This window comes from Phascolarctos cinereus, unplaced genomic scaffold (assembly GCF_003287225.1).
Source record: "Phascolarctos cinereus isolate Bilbo 61053 unplaced genomic scaffold, phaCin_HiC Scaffold_3;HRSCAF=262, whole genome shotgun sequence".
NCBI lineage: Eukaryota > Metazoa > Chordata > Mammalia > Diprotodontia > Phascolarctidae > Phascolarctos > Phascolarctos cinereus.
Window position 1 is genome coordinate 242,986,800 of NW_027555736.1, and position 21,050 is coordinate 243,007,849.

General features: G+C 36.2%; 1 protein-coding gene across 2 annotated transcripts in view; it reads left to right on the forward strand.

Moving 5' to 3' along the window:
• The first annotated feature begins 323 nt into the window (after positions 1 to 323).
• The window catches only part of RHOJ (ras homolog family member J), a 139,156-nt gene continuing 118,429 nt past the window's right edge, over positions 324 to 21,050 (forward strand). The window contains exon 1 of one of the 2 annotated variants that reach the window (XM_078151522.1): positions 324 to 1,015. In XM_078151522.1, coding sequence (XP_078007648.1) covers positions 838 to 1,015 — 178 coding nt within the window. In that variant the 5' untranslated portion in view covers positions 324 to 837. The remainder of the gene's footprint in view (positions 1,016 to 21,050) is intronic. The other variant, XM_020986507.2, reaches the window with a different exon arrangement.

The window sequence follows — 21,050 nt, forward strand, 5'->3', positions numbered from 1 at the left end:
GCCTAAAGAACTGCCCCCTTTTTAATTTGCCAAGTTTTTTAGGGTAAGTCAGTACTGGGGTGATGTCATCTGTTATCTCATACTTAGTGGTGTGGTCTCTCACGCTTAATTAAGCTGATTCCCTTGTTTTCTGCCTAGACGGCACTCCCCAGCCTGCCTGTTCTCATCGGCTTTTTTTCAGCCAGCAGAAAGAGCAGCCCCCTTCCAGCAGTGGAAGAAAGAGGAAGTGTCTCAACTTCTAGCCGCAGTGGGACCTCTAGTGTTGACTCTCTGTCCTGGCACAGTCCTCTGAAGTACAAACACACAGACTGTTCGTTGTTTGGAGCCCTTCACCAGCCCACTCATCCTAATATGGAATGCAGCAGGAAACCCATGATTTCCTGACACTTAGTAAGCTGGAGAAAGAGAGGAAAAACTCCATTTGAAAAAAAAAATCCCGGCTTTCCTCCATGTTAGATGTGAAATGGAAAATGGGAAGGATTTAGAAGAAATCCCTGGTGTCTCCAGCCAAGTTGGAGAAAGGGAAGAAAGAGCGAAAGCTTCAGGCTGCTATCTTTCAAGATCACAGTAAACACCCAGATCTCTAGGAAAATGAGGGTGTCTTGATTCAAACGGACAGGGGAAAGACAAGCTATTTTATTTTTCTTTCAAAGTGGACATTCCCTTTCTTTACCAGCATGGTGAAATGAGAGGGCAAACAGCAGCAACCTGGAAAATGTTAAGTCTGAGCCAAGAGTACCCAGCTAAGTGAGGGTAAACACAACCTGGGCGCTCACTCGGGTTTTTCTTCATGCGCTCCTAGAAGAACTTGGAGAATCAGGAATAGCCCCAGTAAGAATGAATTGCAAAGAGGAACGAGAGCAAAGTGGCTGCCCCAGCGAGGAGGAAGTGAAGAAACCACTAAAGTGTGTGGTGGTCGGAGATGGTGCAGTGGGGAAAACCTGCTTACTGATGAGTTACGCCAATGACGCCTTCCCAGAGGAATACGTGCCTACGGTGTTTGACCACTATGCAGGTAAGGACAACTTTTTGTGACGTGCGGAAAACATACAATGACCATCACTGTGCTTAAATAATCGAAAGGGGGAAAAAATGTTCCTTATTCTAACAAATGTATTTCAGCCACTGTTCTGTAATTGTCTAATAAGTGATGACATAAGGATTAATGAAGAGGAGGAAGGAGAGACAGACAAATTATCAGAGTTCGAAGAGACCAGTCTTCTCGGATTTTTATGAGATTCAGGAACGGAAGTAAGCGAGATCCTTAAGCCTTGATAAACCAAGGAGAACTAGTAAATCGATTTATGTCACTTTCTTTTTTTTATTTTAAGCAACTATAAGTGTTGGAAAAATTAACCTAAGTTTCCATTTGGGTTCGTAGGCTATAGCCATAAGTTTGAAGGATCGTTTGTTTTAAAACGGGATCCTTTGAAAACCCAACATTATTTCGGCAGCATTTCACACATACCCCCCCAAAAAAAAAACTTTTATCCATATGTTTTGCATAAAAATCTTCACTCTGTAACTTTTTTTCAAGTGATATTGTGTAAAACACTTCACAAACTTTAAACCACAATATAAATTATATTATTATTCATAATATATTGGATCATTCAAATGTTTGTCCATGTATGTTAAGCAAAAATTTATGAACACCATCACTGAATGAATTCATATTTCTAACACAGCCATCAGCAACCCAAAATTTTTACTTTGTCATGTGAATTGATATATAAGAATAAAAGGGTTGATATAGGTATTGTCTACCTACCATATATCTTGAAGCAAAGGAAATAATATTTTATTTTTTATTAATAGTCACATGTCATAGTAGAAAGAGCACTGCTTTTCAAGTCAGAGGACTTGGGTTCAAATCTTGCCTCTGCCCTGTAGTCCCAAAATTGCTTGGTCACTTACCTCTTGAACTTAATTTCTCCTTCTAAGCAGTTGTACTGAATATCCCCAAAGTCCCTTCTAAATCTAAACCTATGGTCCCGTGACAAAAGCTTAGAATGTCCAATGGGAAAAGCAGAGCAGACCAATTCAAAATTAATGGAACATCTGTTAAGCACGAAATACTGTGTAGGGCAGAAAAGAATTACAAAGCATTGTCATTTGTAAGGTTGTATAATGTAAAGAGTAGTGGATTTAGAACCGAAAGTCCTGGGTTCAGATTTTGACTTTGCCACTTACTTCCTGCGCACCCTTGGCAAGGTGTTCAGTCTCTCTGTGCCTCCAATCCCTAATCTAAACCATAAAGAGACTGAATTAGGCCCCTTCTAAAGCTCCTTCCACTTCTGAATCTATGTTCTGGAAGTGCTTGAGTCAAAAATATCATTATTTTAACTGATTTATGCTTTCCAGGATGTTCTGAAGTAAGGATATGAACAGTCCGTTTAATTAGAAACAACTACAATGTTACTTAAACTTTTACATTCAGATGCCTACTTTTCCTTATGATTTAGCATTCCATAGCAGATTATAGGATCTAGGATATGAGAGCTTCAAGAAACTTCAGATCTCATTAGACTCTTCAAAAGCACATCAGTAAAAATCCTTCAAACTATATCCCTTAGGATACTACTTCTAAACAATATTCTCATGATAACATCTTTTCAGAGATTTGGGATTTTGCAATAGGAAAAATTTATCTATGTGCACCTTGGCTTTAGGTCAGGTTTAGCAAAAGGGAAATAGCCAACAGGAAACCTGAGAGTAATTGTTTGGCTTGCTCCATGACCAACTGAAGCCCTCTTTCCATAGGAAGTAGCCTCTTTTCTAGAAATAAACAATCACCTAAGTCACCTCCTCCACCTTCATTCAAGTGATTTATGGTCTGCATTATGCAGAAGATAAAAACAACACATTCCTCTCCAATCCCATCTCCCCAAACCCACAGTGAAAATAACTGGTCACTTCTCAATAGAACTCTTGCTATATTTGCAAAAACCTAAAAACAAAACTTTGTTCGTGATTCCTCTAAGCCCTTTCTGAAAGCATAATTACTTGCATGAATCCCAAAAAATATTTTAACAAGAATAGCATACAGAAAAGAATGGGTATGTCATCACCTTGACAATGTAAATGATTTTAACAAATTGAGTGCCTAAGCCTTGCCATGTGTCTACAGAAAGTTACTTACAGTCCAGACTCTACTAAATTGAGGCAAACTTCCTTTTTGCTGCAAAGACCATTCTTATCAAATGATAAGAATTTTCTTTCAGAAAGCTACAAAGTAAAGGAAGAATCCAGACACTGAGGAAATCAGCTCCAATCATTTATTTGTAAAAGTCATATTTAAATGTCAATCTGCTATCTCAACCATATTCCAAAACAAACTGGGATTGTGAGGCAAAAAAAAGAGAAAGAAACATTTTTAAGAAGTAGAAATGGCCAAAGAAACATGAGATTACATATTATTAGAATGTAATGATTCTAAGACTTATCTACAGAATCTGTAATGATTCTAAGCTCTAGATCTAGAGTCAGAGATCTGAGTTCAAATCCAGCCTCAGACACTTACTACTTGTCTTACTGTTATAAGTATAACTTTCTAGTTATACACTTATGTATTTTATAGGAGACATATATCTTTATTGAGCATTTACTACATGTAAAAGGGGGCAGCTAGGTGGCACAGTGGAGAGACTGCTGGGCCTAGAATCAGGAGGGCCAGAGATCAAGTTCAGCTTCAGACGCTTAGAGTTGTGTGACCCTGAGCAAATCACTTCACCTCTATCTGCCACAGTTTCCACATATGTAAAATGGGGATGATAGCTATAAAGACAAAATGAGATAATATTTGAAAAGTGATTTGCAAACTATAAAGTGCTATATTAATTAATAATAATAATATCATTATACGGCATGGTCAGATTAGGTTTTCTGAAGGGGTTTGTTTACTGTTTGCCTATCTACAAAGCCTCTAAAATGAAATATAGCCCCTAACACAGCATCTTACACATAGTTTTTGTTGTTGTTTAGTTGTTTTCAGTCATGTCCAAATCTTTGTGACCCCTTTTGGGGTTTTCTGGGGAAAGATACTAGAGTGGTTTGCCTTCTCCTGGTCATTTTACAGATGAGGAAACTGAGGCAAACAAGATTAAATGACTTCCCCAAGGTCACACAACTATTAAGTGTTTGAGGCTGGACTTGAACTTGGACCTTCCTGATGCCAGGCCCAGCACTTCATCCACTGTGCCACCTAGCTTCTCCCTTACAGTAATAAATACTCAATTAACATATGTCTCCTTTAAAATGCATTAACCTTTGAAGTGTACCGGTAAACAAAAGGTGCTAACTCAAGTAAAAATAGTTAACAACTCCAAAGAATAAAAGGGACTTGAAACCCCACCTCTCACTATCTGTGCCACCTTGGGCAAGCTATTTAACTTCCTTAGATGTTAGTGACTTCATCTGTAAAGTGAAAGCTTGGACTAGATAACCCTACAGTTCCTTCCAACTCTACATCTTTGATCTATGATGATGATGGTGATTGGAGAGGAAATGCAGTGTGCAGTCGTAAAGAGAGCCTCGTACTACAGAAAGCCCATTGAACAGTGATTGCTAGTTCTAGACTGTTGACTCCATAGCAGCAAGGACTGATTTCATCTTTGAAACTCCGCTCCTCTCACACAATATTAACTTCCCTTTAAATTGTAAAACAAAATTCCAGACAACACTTGGGAGTATGGAAAGAGATATTGCAAAAATTCCATGAGTATTGTCATTAAAATGTGATCATCTCCTATATGGTAAAATGAAGGCATTTCTCCCACTGCCATACTCCCATATGTCTTCATTTAGAATGTGAACTGAAAGAGCACATGTGATTATAAAATGAAAGACACTGAAGGAAATGGGCATAAGGTGGAATACACAGGCTGTCAATTCGTCATTAGAAAGATTTTGGGGATAGTGATGGTTATTAGACCTGGAAATGGGTGAATAGGGAAATAGGGAAGTGTATGGAATCTCCAACTCAGATGTCCTTTAAAAAATAGATTTTGAAGCATGTTTAGTTATGGAACTATCTGTTGGCAGTGGAATAGCCTCCCAATGCCACTTCTCATTCTGAGGCCAAAACTACCCCTTTCTCTAGGCGTTCTTATTTCCTAAGAGGACTCTCCAAGTATAGGGTTTCTGTTTTTGTAATTGAGCCAAACATAAATTACGTCTTTGATTATAAGGTGGAGGTGGTTAGAAGAAAATGGCAGGCCAAGATACATAATCAATTCTATAAACCCGAAACAATACGAGTAGAATTTATTAATTTCCCACATACTACATTTACACAAGCACATCCACAATACAAGGTGAAATAAATTTCCAAAGTCAATTTCTAATCCATACATTCTCCCCAACCTTCTCTAGTTAGACTTAATGGAAACTTCCAGATACCTCACAGAGTGATAGTCACCATTACCCAGAAAGATTCTTCTTTCCTCTCAGTCCCCATTCTCACCCACCCATGATCTAACTGAGTATGAATCTTTATCCAAAAACACACCAAATTTTATACCTCATCACAGGATAATGCCCTTTCAATTACTTGGAAACAATATTCCCTCTCTGGTTGTGATCAACCTCTTGATTCACTTTGAAGAAATAACTTTCAGTTCAAATGTTCAATATATTTTGGCTCGTCAAAAACTTATAGTTAAATGATAAAGAAATCACTAGATAGGAGCCACCCTTCTAAATCCTATTAGCCCTCAGCTAAATTGAGATGTTGACAGTGTGGGCTGGATGCTAGGCATAGGGCCCCTAGTCTTATGAATATCTCTAGTATTTCATAAACATTTGTTGAATTGAAAAAGGATTGAATGTTGTATCATCCAGAATCTAAGTTGAGAAAATATAATTCCTTTAATATTTCCCAAAGGAGATATAAACAAGTTCATGTATACTATGAAATAATTTGATTGCCAACAAATCTGTTCTGTCTTCATAGTGAGTCAGAATTTTAATTGGATAATAAATGAGATTTCTGTATAGATAACTAGAAATACCATATAGATATCAACACTTAGGTAGGCTAAAAAAAGGCTAGAGAAATCTAATGGGTCCTGCTTAGTGTCCTTTCTCACTACCTATCTTTATAAAGTATCACCCATCAACCAGTTCATATGCTGTATAAATTTATGATTCTAATGTAATAAAGTAATGATGAAGTTAGAAAGATTGTACAAAAGTAATTTCAACAATTAAGCTATTTTAGATTTTACTTTAAAAGGGAAAAAAGACAATATTATCTCTTTGTACCAATTACTGGTGACACATCTGCCCCCCATTGACTCCTCTAAACCTATTACTGCAGTGGAAAAATCTACCAAAAAATGGTAGATAATAATCCAAATAATTTAACTCTACTGTGGATGAAAGCAAGTGGAAGGCAGCCCTAAGAGTCCAACAGATTTCTACCAAGAGCACACTAATTTCGAAGTCAAAACCTATTTGACAAAGCACCAGATGATCTGGACCTTTAGACAAATTTAAAAGAAAAAAAACTTGTAGTTTTCCTTTGAGTACCACAATTCAGAATAATTTTCTGATCCCATTGGGTTTCAAACCAGAGCAGAGCTGAGAATCAAACTCTGAATACAAATGGCCTGATGTGGAAAGTGTTTTACATATGCTCTCCAAGTGTGATCTCATTATACATCTCTGACTGCAACTCTCTATGCTCTTCCAAGGGGAGTGTAAGATGTCCATAATGAACTTCAAAGCATTTTGTAGTTTTATTGAGGCCATATTTCTTTTCACATACTATCCTAACTTTGAATTTCTCAGTAGATATTTCATTATTGAACAATCCTCATCAATTAATGTCAGGCATGATACAAAGCTCATCTGGTTTCACTTCTGCTTTTGAGTTTAGTTTTTGCTAGATTCTGTCAAGTAACCTAAATTCTTACTGACCAAAGTTCACGTGCTACTTGCTTCAATAGCAGTATTCATTGATCTGCATTTTAGAATTGGCTTTACCTCAAAGGCTGCCTTCCCCATTGGCTTTTCTCTTTAAACATCATGTGCTTGAGATTCTCTGGCATAAGTCATCTAATTTGAAATGTGTTATAGGTACATACCTGACCAACTCAAGCTTCCTATCTCTGTAATATAATACAACTGCTATATTTCGGATATTTAAGCCTAAAATTTGCCAGGTGGTGACAGACGTCTGTGGTCCCTGCTGCTGGGAGACTGAGGCTAGGAGATTACTTGAGTGTAGTAACTCTGAGTAACAGTAGGGATGAAGCCAAGCCTGCACTAAGTCCAGCCTTAAAATGATGAGCCCCAGGGAGCAGAGGGCTGTGAGACTTGCCTAAAGAGGGGCAAACTGATTCAAGTTGGAAATAGTGCAAGTTATAGCTCATGAGTAGCTGATGCACTTCCAGCCTGGGCAAGAGAGGGAATGTATTATTGTTTAATTGTTTTTCAGTTATGCCCAACACTGCATGAGGGTCATTTAGGGTTTTCTTGGCAAAGACACTGGAATGGTTTGCCATTTCCTTCTCCAGCTCATTTTACAGATGAGGAAACTGAGGCAAACAAGGTTAAATGACTTGCCCAGGGTCACAAAGCTAGTAAGTGTCTGAGGACAGTTTTGAATTCAGAATCTTCCTGACTCCACACCTGGCACTTTATCCACTGTACCACGAGAGAGAGAGAAAGAGAGAGAGAGAGAGAGAGAGAGAGAGAGAGAGAGAGAGAGAGAGAGAGAGAGAGAGAGAGAGTCTCAAAAACAAAACAAAAGAAAGTATAAAATTCAGTCACATTACCAGACATGGAGAGAGAATAGGGAAGGGACTACAGTTCCTCATCTGACCTTTCATCTCATCTGTATGGTTACTTTCTCCACTAATGCAAGTTAGATCCCATCCAAATCTTCTTATCCTGTGCCATTCTTGTCAATGTCCTCCTATAAAGTGTCAGCCCTATGTACTCAGTCATTCCTCTCAGTTAATGCTTCCCAGTGCTAAAACCTTGTTTGTCTAACTCTTTTACCTCCAACTGAATGGTGGCCTGGGCACCTGGGCACATGGTAGACTCAGTAGTAGCTTCAATCAAAACAGCATGAACAGATGGCAATCAAGACCCACAAGAGGGGAAAAACATCCATTGGCTAGGTGAAAACAACCAGTGTTTTAGGTGGCAGAATGGATAGATCACTACATATAGAGTCAGAAAGAAGTGAGCTCAAATCTTGGTTTAGATACTTGCTAGCTGTGTGACTGGGCAATCACATCACTGCTGTCTGCCTCAGTTTCTCCAACTATAAAATGGGAATATTAATAGCACCTACCCCCCGACATTGCTGTGAGAATCAGAGCAGACAACATTTGTAAAATTCTTTGCAAACATCAAAACACTACAAAAATGCAAGCTGTGATTACCATTTAATGAACATTTCTATTAGTTTCACTTCCAATTTATCTGAAGCTGCGTATTACAGTCTTTTGTCACCTAGTAGTCTAACATTTGTGTGATGATGGTTTGAACCATCTGCTTTTCACTTTCATCTAAAAAATGTGATTTTTTTTTTGGTAGAGGGGAAGGCCTCCCTTTGATGAAAGGTTATGGATTGCTTGAAAATATAGTGATTCTGGAAAAACCAATAATTTTCAGAAGGGGAAATACGCAGTGCCTCTGAGGCTTCCTTTCTGTGGTTGCTGGTTTCATTGGGCTCATGTAGTGGTGTATAGCAGTGGGAAGCAGTAGGAATCATATTGACAGATTCTGCCACACTGGATACCCGGCCTCTTGTGAGGACAACTTCAGAGGGAAATGGACAGACGAGGCCAAACCACATTGTATTTGCGGTTATGCTGAAAAGTAATTCCTTTCATGTGGGAATATGGCAAGAAAGAGCAGATAGGAAGGCATAAAAATAAAGTATTTGCTACTGGAGTGGCACTTTACAGAGAATGTTAAAAAAAAAAAAGCCAAGTTCCCAAGGTTAGAAAATGTGTTTGGAGTTCATGAACTGTCCAGTGTTCCAGCTTTTAGCTTGGCAGCAAGCCAACTGCTATGACCAATTCAATCTTGAAAGGACAGGTCCTCTGCAAGCAAGCACTTTAGCTCTACACAGCCCTACTGGCATTGCTCCTCTGCCTAAGAAATCTCCCTTAAATCTTACTACAAAAACAACGGTATATAATGGGGCTTTAGACAAATAACATTTAATTACTAATATTATTGCAATCAAAATTTTACTCCTCTCTCCCTCTCCCTCTCTTCTTCTCCCCTTTTCCTTCTTCCTTTCTCTTTCCTTATCTCCATCTCCCTCTCACTCACTCTCTATTTCTGTCTCTCTATCTCTCCCTCCCCCTTTTCTCTCTCTTGCTCTGTCTCTAGTTCTGGTTTTTTCCTTTCTCTTTACCCCTTTCCCCCTCTCTTCATGTCTCCGTCTTTCTCTTCCTCCCTCTGTAATTCAGTGGAACAAAGTAGGTAGAAAAAAAAAAAGTAGGTAAGAAATACCCAGGAAAAGTGTATTGATCAAGACAAAATACAGGTCACACTTTGTGTGTCAGAAAAAAAAAGATTAGGTGAGTCAGCTTGAATTCAGTCTTCCCAGGCAGAAAATACTTGAAGTCTCTTGAATTAATACAACTGAGTTTTATCAGGTTTCCTTGATTTAAAAAAAAAAAACTGGCAGGAGATACTAAGTTTAGGATTTGATAATAGTCTACTCTAACACATTCCACTGCAAAACATCATTCTTAAAAATGCTTCATGAACATGCCCAATTTGAACATGAGAAATGGACCTGATTCACAAATCTGGGTTTATTCATGTATACCCTTTATTGCTATGGAACTCCTACTGTTTTTGTTTAGATTGATAAAATAAACTTTAAACTACAACAGCTATAAAGAACCTGTAAGAACTTCATTCTTCCAGTTTGAATTGCCCTTTGCTCATATCACACAGTGTGGTGCTATTAACATTCAATTCACTGAGTATTTATTAAGCCACTGGGCAGAACACTGTACTAAACAGACCTTGAGGCAGAGAAGATACATCTCTGCCCTCATGGAACATATTGTGTAGGAGACTGTGAAGCCTTATGAATCTGAAGTGCCCCTATTCGAATATGAGCTCTGGTCAAGCAAAAAGAAAATAGTTCAAAGCCAACACAAGCCTTCCTCTGCCTTAAGAGAGATCACATTCCTAAGGTGAAATGATATGAGCTACATCTTATTTTCCCATCATAATGAAATTGTAAAGAGAGTTGCATTCTGAACTAAAGGCCTGATGTCAAGCTGTTTCTAGAAATGATCACAAGTATTAAATTAATCAATTATTTAACCAACTAGAAATAACTATATACAGTATAAGGTGTAGATAACAATAGATAACAGATAAAAGGAGGAAATAGAATAATAGATCACACTCACAAATATCTTTTATTTGAATAAAAGAAGTCTCTAAGTTTCTGAGCACCACATGGTACTTTCACAAAACTTGACCATGTGCTAGGTCATAGAGAAATTATAAATAAATATGAAGAGCAAAACTGCTAAGCACATCCTTTACTGACCATAATGCAATGAAAAATAGTAGTTAATATAGAAAACACAGGCAAGAGATATGGACCTTACAGACCCAGATGCGGATTTAATAATGACATACCAAATAATTAGTGGATCAAAGAATAAAAACATAAAAGCAATTATTAACTGCTTCAAAGAGAATAATAATGAGAAAATATGCCAAAATTTCTCAGATGCAACTAAGACAATTTTCAGGGGGAAAATATATCTCCGGTAACATAGTAACAAAAATAAAAAGAGAAAATTAATTTTTAAAAATTAGAAAATCTACAAAATAACCTGATGTAAGCACAAAAGAGAAAAAAGAAAGAATTAGGGTAGAAATAAATAAAACGCAAAAGAAAAAATACAGAAATTATGAACAATATTAACCAAATACAGGAAAATAAAATTGCTGAAATAAAAAAGACAAAATCACAAAGAAAAAAAATCATCAGAACATACTCTATACAATTAAATGCTAGCAAAATGGAGGATTTAAAAGAAACAGGGTATTATTTACAAAAATGTGCAACACCCTTTTGCAATAATTAGTTCATTTTAAGCCTAGAGCAATATAATGGTATCATGTGGTTCCCTTCTGTGAGCCTTTACAAAATTTATTTTGGACAAGAGTATATGAATACAACCATAATATTTCTGACCCCTGCCCCCCAGTTAGGAAAATTCGTAACATTTAGGCAGAGATTTGACTCTCTTCCTTAATTATATTTATACCTATCTGGCTTCTTTGTTGTCACAGCAAGATTCAGCTTTCCAGAAATGTTTAGGTAATGAAGCAGTGGATTATATTACGGTGTCTATAGGAACCAAGAGAAGTTGGATAAAGAAGCAAACCTCTTCTCAGTCATTAAGTAGATATGTTAAACTGCTAGCTGCAATCTGTGACTTCTCTTCTTGTCTGCCTGTAAACCAATGACACTCCATGCATCTCCCTTCCCTGCCACAACTCAGTCCCCCCATTTCTTTCTCCTCTTGCTGTCCCTGGGCTGCCCATTCATTCCAGCTCTATATGATGCCTTTCCTTTCTCCCTGTTTCTGGACTCTAGTAATTGCTGAGATAGCTCCTTCTTTTTATACAAGTTTCTTAGGGTGTGACCAAATCGCTCACATAATGGTTTTAATTGATTCAGTGAGGAGTACAGATCCAGTTCACACTCAATTCTGATTGAATTATTCAATCATAAAGTATTCTTACTTATTAAAGGTAATTACTTTTAAGTAGAGTGAAATAATAAACAGAGCCTTTACAAACTTTAACTTTTGCAAACTCAAATTAACAGAACATGAAATAGAGATCATAAAATGAAATTAAATAAGTCAGAAAGCAACTACCAAAGGAAAAAACTCCTCATCCATCTCAACTCTTTCATAGGCCTAAATAACGATTAATGTGTAAGCTACATCAATTCTCAAAAGTTCAGAAAGAAAATAATCTCCCAAATTCCTTTTATGAGACAAATATAGTCCAAATGCCTGAACTAGGTAGATAAAAAAAAATAAAGAGAACCGTAAGCCAATATGACTAACAAATACTGATTCAAAATTTGAAAATAAATCCTAGTATAGCCAGATTTCAAAGCATGACTGCATTAGACTTATGGGAATTGTAGTCCAAAGGGACAAAATAGACTGTTCTTTTGGACTACATTTACCATAAATCCATGCAGCTGCTTTCTAGCAGGGGTGGGTAACCTTCGGCCTCAAGGCCACGTGTGACCCTCCAGGTCCTCAAGTGCAGCTCTTTGCATCCAAACTTCCCAGAATAATCCCCTTAATAAAAGGATTTGTTCTGCAAAATTTGGACTCAGTCAAAAGACTGTACCCAAAGACCTAGGAGGCCACATGTGGCCTCGAGGCTGCAGGTTCCCCACCCCTGTTCTACAGTCTAATTACACTAGCAAAAAGCCTTTATAAAAATATCCCCAAAATTATCATTGTATTTTGTTGTTCAGTCTTGTCTGACTTTTCATGACCCTAGTTGGGGTTTTCTTGGCAAAGATGCTGAAGTGGTTCACCATTTCCTTCTCCAGCTCATTTTACAGATGAGAAAACTCAGGCAACCAGAGTTAGGTGACTTGCCCAAGGTCACACAGTTAGTAAGTGTCTGAGGCCCAATTTGAACTCAGGAAGATGAGTTTTCCTGACTTCAGGCCTAGCATTCTATCCAGCCATCTAGCTGCCCCATTCACTATAACTAGGTTATATTTATATCAGAGATACAAGGATAGTAAGTACAACATTGGTAATATAATTAACATATTTAATTGCATTAAAAACAAAAATACCTCAAACCACATAATTATGTGACTAAATTCTAAAAAGAAAATAAAACAAATTTTAACAAGCATATCATGCATTTATGCTTGAAAAACTACAAAGCATAGACATAGAGGGACCAATGTAATGTGATGAAAAAAACATGACCCTAAAACCCAAAACTAACATTATATACGATGAGAAAGCACTAGAAGCTTTCCAAATAAATACAGAAATAAAGCAAGGATGCCTCTTTCCCCACTGTTATTTGGCACAGTTCTAAAAATCCTAGCAATGGCCATAAGGCAAGAGAGATAAATTAAAGGTAAAAATATTGGCAAAGGACAGAAAATTATTCCTATTTTCAAATGACATGATGGTTTACATTGAAAATCCTGGAGAATAATAAGGAAAATAACTGAGATAATAGAAATTGGTACTAGCCATGTGATTTTATTAGTGTAAGGAACTCCCAGGGGAGGATATTCCATCTAATGGTGCAGGTCAGCTCCCTTCTCTAAGCCATATTGTAGAGCTGCGTAGAGCCATGAGAAGCCAAAGGATTTGTTCAGGGTCACACAGCCAAAATGTGAGAAGCAATCTTTCTAGCTTGACACTAACTCTCTTTCAATTATGTTATGCTGCTTCTCATGACAACTAACAGGTTCTGTAAAGTAGCAGGGATACAAAATAACTATACAAAAATCATCAGTACTTCTATATGGTAATAAGACAGGCCAGGAGGAAATAATAGAAAAGGAAATATCATTTGAAATAACTTCAAAATAAATAAAATACCTATGAGTCAATCTATCAAAACATACTTAAAACAGATAAATAAATTATAAAATACTCTTTGCAGAATTAAAGAATGACTCGAATAATCATTGATCATGATTAGGCCACACAAATAGGATAAAAAGTATGATACTACCTAAATTACTATTCAGATTTGGGTGTATACTTAAACACTCAATTACTATGCAGATTTGGGTCTATACTTAAACAAACTGTCAATTACTATGCAGATTTGGGTCTATACTTTAAAAAACTGTCAATTGGATATACTTTGTAGGAGTTATATGAAATAATGACAAAATTCATTGGAAAGAAAAAAAGGTGTAGTTATGGGGGGTGGGGGGAACCTGTGGCCTGGAAGCCACATGTGGCCCTCTTGGTCCTCAAGTGTGGCCATTTGAAGCCAAACTTCATGTCTGGGATACACTTGAGGACCTAAAGGGCCTATCCAGCCTCATGGCTGCAGGTTCTCAACCTGCTAGAGTCTCAAGGGAAATAATGAAAACAAAAGGTAAGAGTGAATGGGGAGTAGCTAAATCATATTATAAAGCAGTGTTTATCAAAATTATTTAATCCTGGTCTTAAAAAAAAAGAAAAGTAGATCAATGGAACAAATTAGAGAATCAAGAATAAGAAATAAACTCAATAAACCAGCATTTGATAAAGCTGGGAATCCCAGTGGAGGCCTGCATCAGTGGGAATAGGTTCATAACACAGATGAATTCTGTTATCACTTGACCTGAAGTACTCAAACGTGAAATGAACAAACCCAAAGTTGAACAATGCACATTTAGCAAAGTGCCGTAATGTCTTTAATATTTCCCAATATCATTCATTTTGGCAAGTACCGCATTCTGGCCAGTTTCCCAAAATATCTACAATTCTTTTATTTATTAGTTTTATTGATGTGGTTTTTTTTATTAGAAACATTTGCAGATTACTTCAACTCCAAGAGGATTATCATGTAAAAAAGTAAAACAATTAGCAAAATTAACAATAGTGATCTCATCTAGAACAACATTCCATATCTGTAGCATTACCCCCAACTCTCTGTTTTTAATTATTTTATTACCAAAAATCTATTTTCTCTCCCTTCCACCTCCAACCTCACTGGAAAAAAAACAGAAAGAAAAACAAATTCCTTACAATAAATATGCATAATCAAGCAAATCATTTTATGTCATTGTGTATATACAGAAATATGTTTCTCAATCTACCTTCTCTCTGTCAGAAGGTGGATAATATGTTTCCTCATTGGTCCTCTGGAATGATGGATGGTCATTGTATTGGTCATAATTTTTACAGCTTTCAAAATTGTTTGTCTTGACAGTGTTGTTATTATTGTATGAGATATACCACAACTTCCTCAACCATCTTTCAACTGATGGACATTTCTTTAGTTTCCAGTTTGGGCCATCAAAAAGACTGATGTAAATATTATTCTACATAAAGGATTTTTTCTTATTTCTTTTATCTCTTTGGTTAAAGTCTACCAGTGGTATAGCTGGGTCAAAGGGTATGCATGTTTAGTAACTTTCTGTGTATAATTCTAATTGCTTTCCAGAATGGGTGCACCCAATCATAGGTCTAGCAATAGTATATCATTGTGCCTGTTTTCCACAGACCCTCCAGCATTTGTCATTTTCCATCTTTGTCAATCTGATAAGTATGAAGTGGAATTTCAGAATCATTTTAATTCACATTTCTCTAAACGGTACTGATTTGGGATATTCTTACATAGATCTTGGTTGGTGGACTCCCAAATATCTTATGCATCCTGTAGTTATTTTAAATGAAATATTTTTCTATCTCTTCCTGCGAGATTTCATTGATAGAGAGAAAAGGCAGTGGTGGAGGGAAGGGATGGGCCTTAGCTGGATATGGAAGAAAAGCACTTTAACAATAAAATCAGGACTGAAACAAAATATAATGCACATTTCTGTTAAAGGGGGGAGGGGAGGGAACAAGCTTTTATTAAGCATCTACTATATGTCAAGCAGTACGCTAAGCACTTCACAAATGAAAATAAAGAGACCTTTCCTTAAAATGATAAATAGCATGTATCTGAAACCAAGGACTATTTTATCTGTAACAGATAAACTAGAATCCTTTATGACAAAATCAGAGGTGAAACCAGGATGTCTATTGTCACTACTTCTATTTGACATAGTACTTGAAATGCTGGGTTTCTCAATAAGACAAGAGAAAAATATTGAGGGCATAAACGATGCGATGGCTTACTTTTCATTACAGAAAATTTTTATATTTTTCAAAAATTAAATTTATCTAATTGTCATTCCTATTGTCTCTAATTTTTAAAAATTGAAATACTCTTTTGATACTTGTGATGGGCATTTAACATTTAGAGCATACTGCTAAGTTCAAGGGAGCTAGGGCCTTCTCCCTCTTCACTAAGGATCCCTCTCAGATCTAGACCCACAAATTGATGACTAGATTCAGTCTTGAGGAGTCTGACCACCTAAAAGAAGGGTCAGACTATATTGTCTTATTTACTTTTTCTAATCCCTCCCTAAGACCCCAGGGAAAATTACTTAAAGCTTTGATTTGGGCTCATGTTTAGGATCTCAGGAAACTTACAGGTGGGAGAAGAAAGAAATTAAATATATAATATAAATCAGGTATAGGACAGCTATTTACTTCCTCCATACAAAAGAAATGGCTATAAAACACACAAAGTCTCACAACATGTATTTACAAAGCCTTGAAATAAAACTATAAGAGGGCAGCTAGGTGGCGCAGTGGATAAAGCAACAGCCCTGAGGTCAGGAAGGCCTGAGTTCAAATCTGACCTCAGACCAAACACTTGGCACTTACTAGCTGTGTGACCCTGGGCACATCACTTAACCCCAATTGCCTAAAAATAAATCTAAAAAAAGAAAGAAAACTGTAACCTATAACTACCATTATAATCTTTCAGAAGGTTGAAAGTGAAACATCAGAACAGGATTGCTGAACAGGCATTTTCATTTCACATTGACACTTCATAGTCTGCAAAATTCCTTCCCTTATCTTCTTGGCAAGCCAGGTGGGGTTGGACTGAGGATCTAAGATCCCCAAGCCTCTAAAATCAAAAAGTAATCTCCAAAATTGAATGTGATGATCTTAGAATTGTTTTTTGGTCACATATACCCAGGAAAGAAATATAATTCAGAAGAAGGGTCAAGGGCTCTGAGATCTCATCCTTATCTCAGGATTATTCAAGTTTTTTTTTATTATCATGCAGGTATAATATAGATATAATTATCTCAGGATAATTCAGGTAGGACATGTACTTTAGTTGCCATGTTCTCACAGATACTATAAAGCCAAAGTAGGGGAAGTGTACCAACCTACCCCATTGTCTCTCTAAGGAAATCTTGAATAGGACTGATATGACTTACAGATGGGAAGAGGAGATCACATTTGCCCTTTTTAAAAGTGCACTGAGTCAGTGACTTCTCTCATCATCTCAAACCGTGAAACTATTTTAGCACTGAAGTCTACGTATTCATGAAGTCCCCAGAAGTTTCCAAGGGAGCTCTGGCACAGCTCCATGGAATGGACCTTAAAAGCTCATTGTCATGGTTTTTGAGGCATAATCTCTGCAACAGATAAATACATAACCAGTTTGAAGAGAAAAATCCACTGGAGCAGCTGAAACTAATACAAGACAATAGAGAAAGTTTTAGCAGTGGAAATGCAGAAGTGCAAAGTAAAAGGAAAATCTAAATCCGGAAGATATATTCCACTCTATATATCACTGGGATTCACAATTACTGTTTTAATGAAGACAAAAGACCACTATGTTTGCTTTATAGAAAAACGTTAGCTACAAATAACATTGTAAATGACATAATAATTGAAATATTTTAAAAGTCTACCTTGTAGAAGGGGCAGCTAGATGATGCAGTGGATAAAGTGCTTGGCCTGGAGGCAGGAAGACTCATCTTCCTGAGTTCAAATCTGACCTTAGACACTTATTAGTGGTGTGACCTGGGGCAAATCACTTAATCTTCTTTTCCTCAGTTTTCTCATCTGTTAAATGAGCTGGAGAAGGAAACGGCAAATCCCTCTAGTATCTTTGCTAGGAAAACCCCAAATGGAGTCACAAAGAGTTGGACAGACTGAAAACTTGTAGAATACATTGACAAGCAAGAGAAGTTTTTCAAGATGAAATTAGATACAAGCGAATCTAATCATAAGCAAAAACAAACTCAAGAAAAACACACTGAAAGCTCAAAAGGATTGCTTGCACATTAACTGCAAAATGACTAAGCATGAAAGTTTCATTTTATAGGAGAAATATTGATTCGACAGTTGGTCTGGTTCAAATAATGCTCAGAGAATCCTGTGTAAAGCAGCATCAAATAATTCCACTTGCAGATTTTGTGGTGAGGAGAATTGTCCATATGTCTGAAGATCTTTGTAAACAATTGTATGAGAAACTTTATAAAATATACCCAATTGTTTACATACGCACAATATGTTGGTGAAACTAACAGTGAAGATTTGGTACTTTGCAAGCTATTGATGGCAATGCCTCAGAAGATAAATTTTCAATGTAATTGACAGATTTCTAATGAAAATGAAAGAATGTGGGAGAATTGTATTAGACTCTGCACTAACAGAGTTTAATCCGTATCAGCATGAAATACAGCAAACATATTCTACTTTAAAATATGGCCTCTCACACAATTTGTACACATTACACAATTAAGACAAATCACTTGCGTACCATATAGTTTGTATGGAAACATTAGTGAGAAGCTGCACGTAGTTTTTCAAGTTGTTTCAAAAGTAATCAACTTTATTTAAAAAAAATAGTGCACGAAAAAAATTTCTTTGCAAAGTTGTGTAATGATATGGAACAGTGCAAAAAACACTTCCATATTATTAGGAACATTCTGGTTTCCTTTTGCCAAAATACTTCAAAGATGTTTAAGTTCAAAGAAGAATTGCCATTTCTTTTAGTGATAATAACAGAAGGACATTAAATGTATTTTATATCAACAATTTTTCTTGCTGAAACTTTTTAAAAACTCTAAATCCTCAAATTCATTCTCTGATCCAGAAAGATAAAGTGACCATATTTATAAAAAAGTTTGAGCTAAAGATAAATGTTTTCTATGCTTCCCAATTTAAAAAATTCCCTGTCCAACAAATGAAATAAAATAATGATTATTAATCAATCAGTTCTGCATTAATTAGTTATCATTAAGCAATTATTTATCAATTATTAATTATCAAAAAGAGGGTTTTGCCATAATCGTTATAAAGAAAACATATCCCACCCAATTAATGGTTGAAAAAGAATTATGAGTGGCAATATAATCAGAAATGCCACATAATAAGAAAGTGTACTGGAAAAAACAAGCCCACCTCTCATATTAATAATAATAATAATAATTTATTAAGGTCACTTTATATTATAAACATGAAAACTATAAATAATTTTATCAACAAACAAATGTCTATGTATATTAATGTTGCCTTTATTCTATGTTTAAGATTTGTGTTGTTATAAAAAGTGTAACAATTTCATTATTTAAATCAACATGAGATAAACCTATTTTTATAACTGTGTTATGAAATGTATTGAGGGTATGACTTCTTTTTTGAGGAAGGGCATTGATATGTGAACTTGGAAGCTGCTGCCTTTGCATGGGTGAGATTGGCAGAGCACTGTGAATATAATTCATTGTGAGTCTAACACTGTACTCTGGGAAAAGTAGTCATCAGGGTCTTTAGTCACAGCAGTGGATTACTAAAGGAGGTTTATAGCCACCTACTTTAAGTAGAAACCAAAGGATCTCAGAGGAACAAATAAAAAGAACAAATCCTGATCTACTTGTCTAGGATTGCACTGGATGAAAGTGAAAGTTTACATGAGGCATGGGCTATGTCATGTCTTCACGGAACCTACCATCTAGTATATTGTGATAACTATGACTCTGGGGTATGATTATTAGAAAATATGAGTTGTCCTTTTCATATGGAAATAAGCCCAAAATAGAAAGATAAAGTATTATAGTTTTTTTTCTTCTTAAAGATCCATTTGACCTTAAGATTCTATAATAAATAGTTATCCTTAACATTTGCAAGCCTTTATGTTAGGGCTTTTCCCCTGATACATGCATTTGGAAACATATAAAACCAAAACCTATCTACTGCACATTTCCTCCAAGTCAAAAAATGACTTGGCTAGCCATTAAGTTTCTCTTAACGGAAATGTGGTTGTTGAAATTCAACAAGCCAATGTCTAAGAGATTAGTTTGCCAACAAATGTACATTCCTCTTAATGGAAACAAGTATTAATTTTCCAGTTGAATTTTCTCCACTGTCTCAATACTGAAATGGTAAAAACAGAAATCAGAACGTGGTGAAGTCTAAGCCACCAAAACTGTATGGGTCCCATGTAGGATGAGCCTCAATAGACTAAGGTAGTTTAATGAAATAAAATAGAGGATCTGCAATACTATCTATTTGGCCTTCAATAATAATAATAGCTAACATTTATATAACATTATATTAAGGTTTGTAAAGTGCTTTACAAGTATTATCTCATTTTATTCCCATAACCCTGGAAGATAGGTACATTATCCCTCTTTTATATGTATGGGTTATGCACACCTAACTATAAAGGTCTGAGGCCAGATCTGAACTCAGTTTTTCCTCACTCCAGGTCCAGTGCTTTAATATGCCGAATATGTCTTCCATGGAGAAAAAAAGTGTTCTATTCCTAAAGCCCATTTTATTTCAAGTTTAATCATATAAACATTAAAGCATCTTTTTTGAAAAACATGAATATATTTTGATATTCAGAACCACCATTAAAATTATTGTTTCCCTTAAAAATATTGTATAGAATCATAGCATCTCAGAATTGAAAGGGACCTCAAAGACCACCAAATTTAATTCCTATCAGAAAAACAAAATCTTTCTACAACATCCCAGAAAAGTAGTAATTCAGCTGCTATTATTGGGTTTGGCTGAATTTAAAAGTGGCATTTTAAGGGAAAAAACAAATAACACTCCCAAGAGTTGTGTTTTCTTTCCAAATTTCACATGAATGAATTTGGAGGTGCTCCTAAATTTGTTTAAAAAAATAATTTAAGGAATTTTCCCTAATTATGCATTACACATTTTGATTTGTGTAAGATGTAATAGAGGCATTGTACTTTGATACCTTGGGCAACTTAAAGGTTTCATCACTGTAAGTATTCTTTCTATCGATACAGGATATAATCATTCCATTTCCCACCCAGCTGCAGGCCTCTAAATTTCTTCATCACGCCCCTTCTACTGCCTCCTCCACATCTTCATCCCCTCTCCCAAGCCTTCCCCCTTCAGTTTCCTTTTCTGTGTTGCCTTCCTCCTTTAGATTGTAATTTCCTTGAGGGAAGGGCCTGTCCTTCTTTTTTGTATTTAATACGGTGC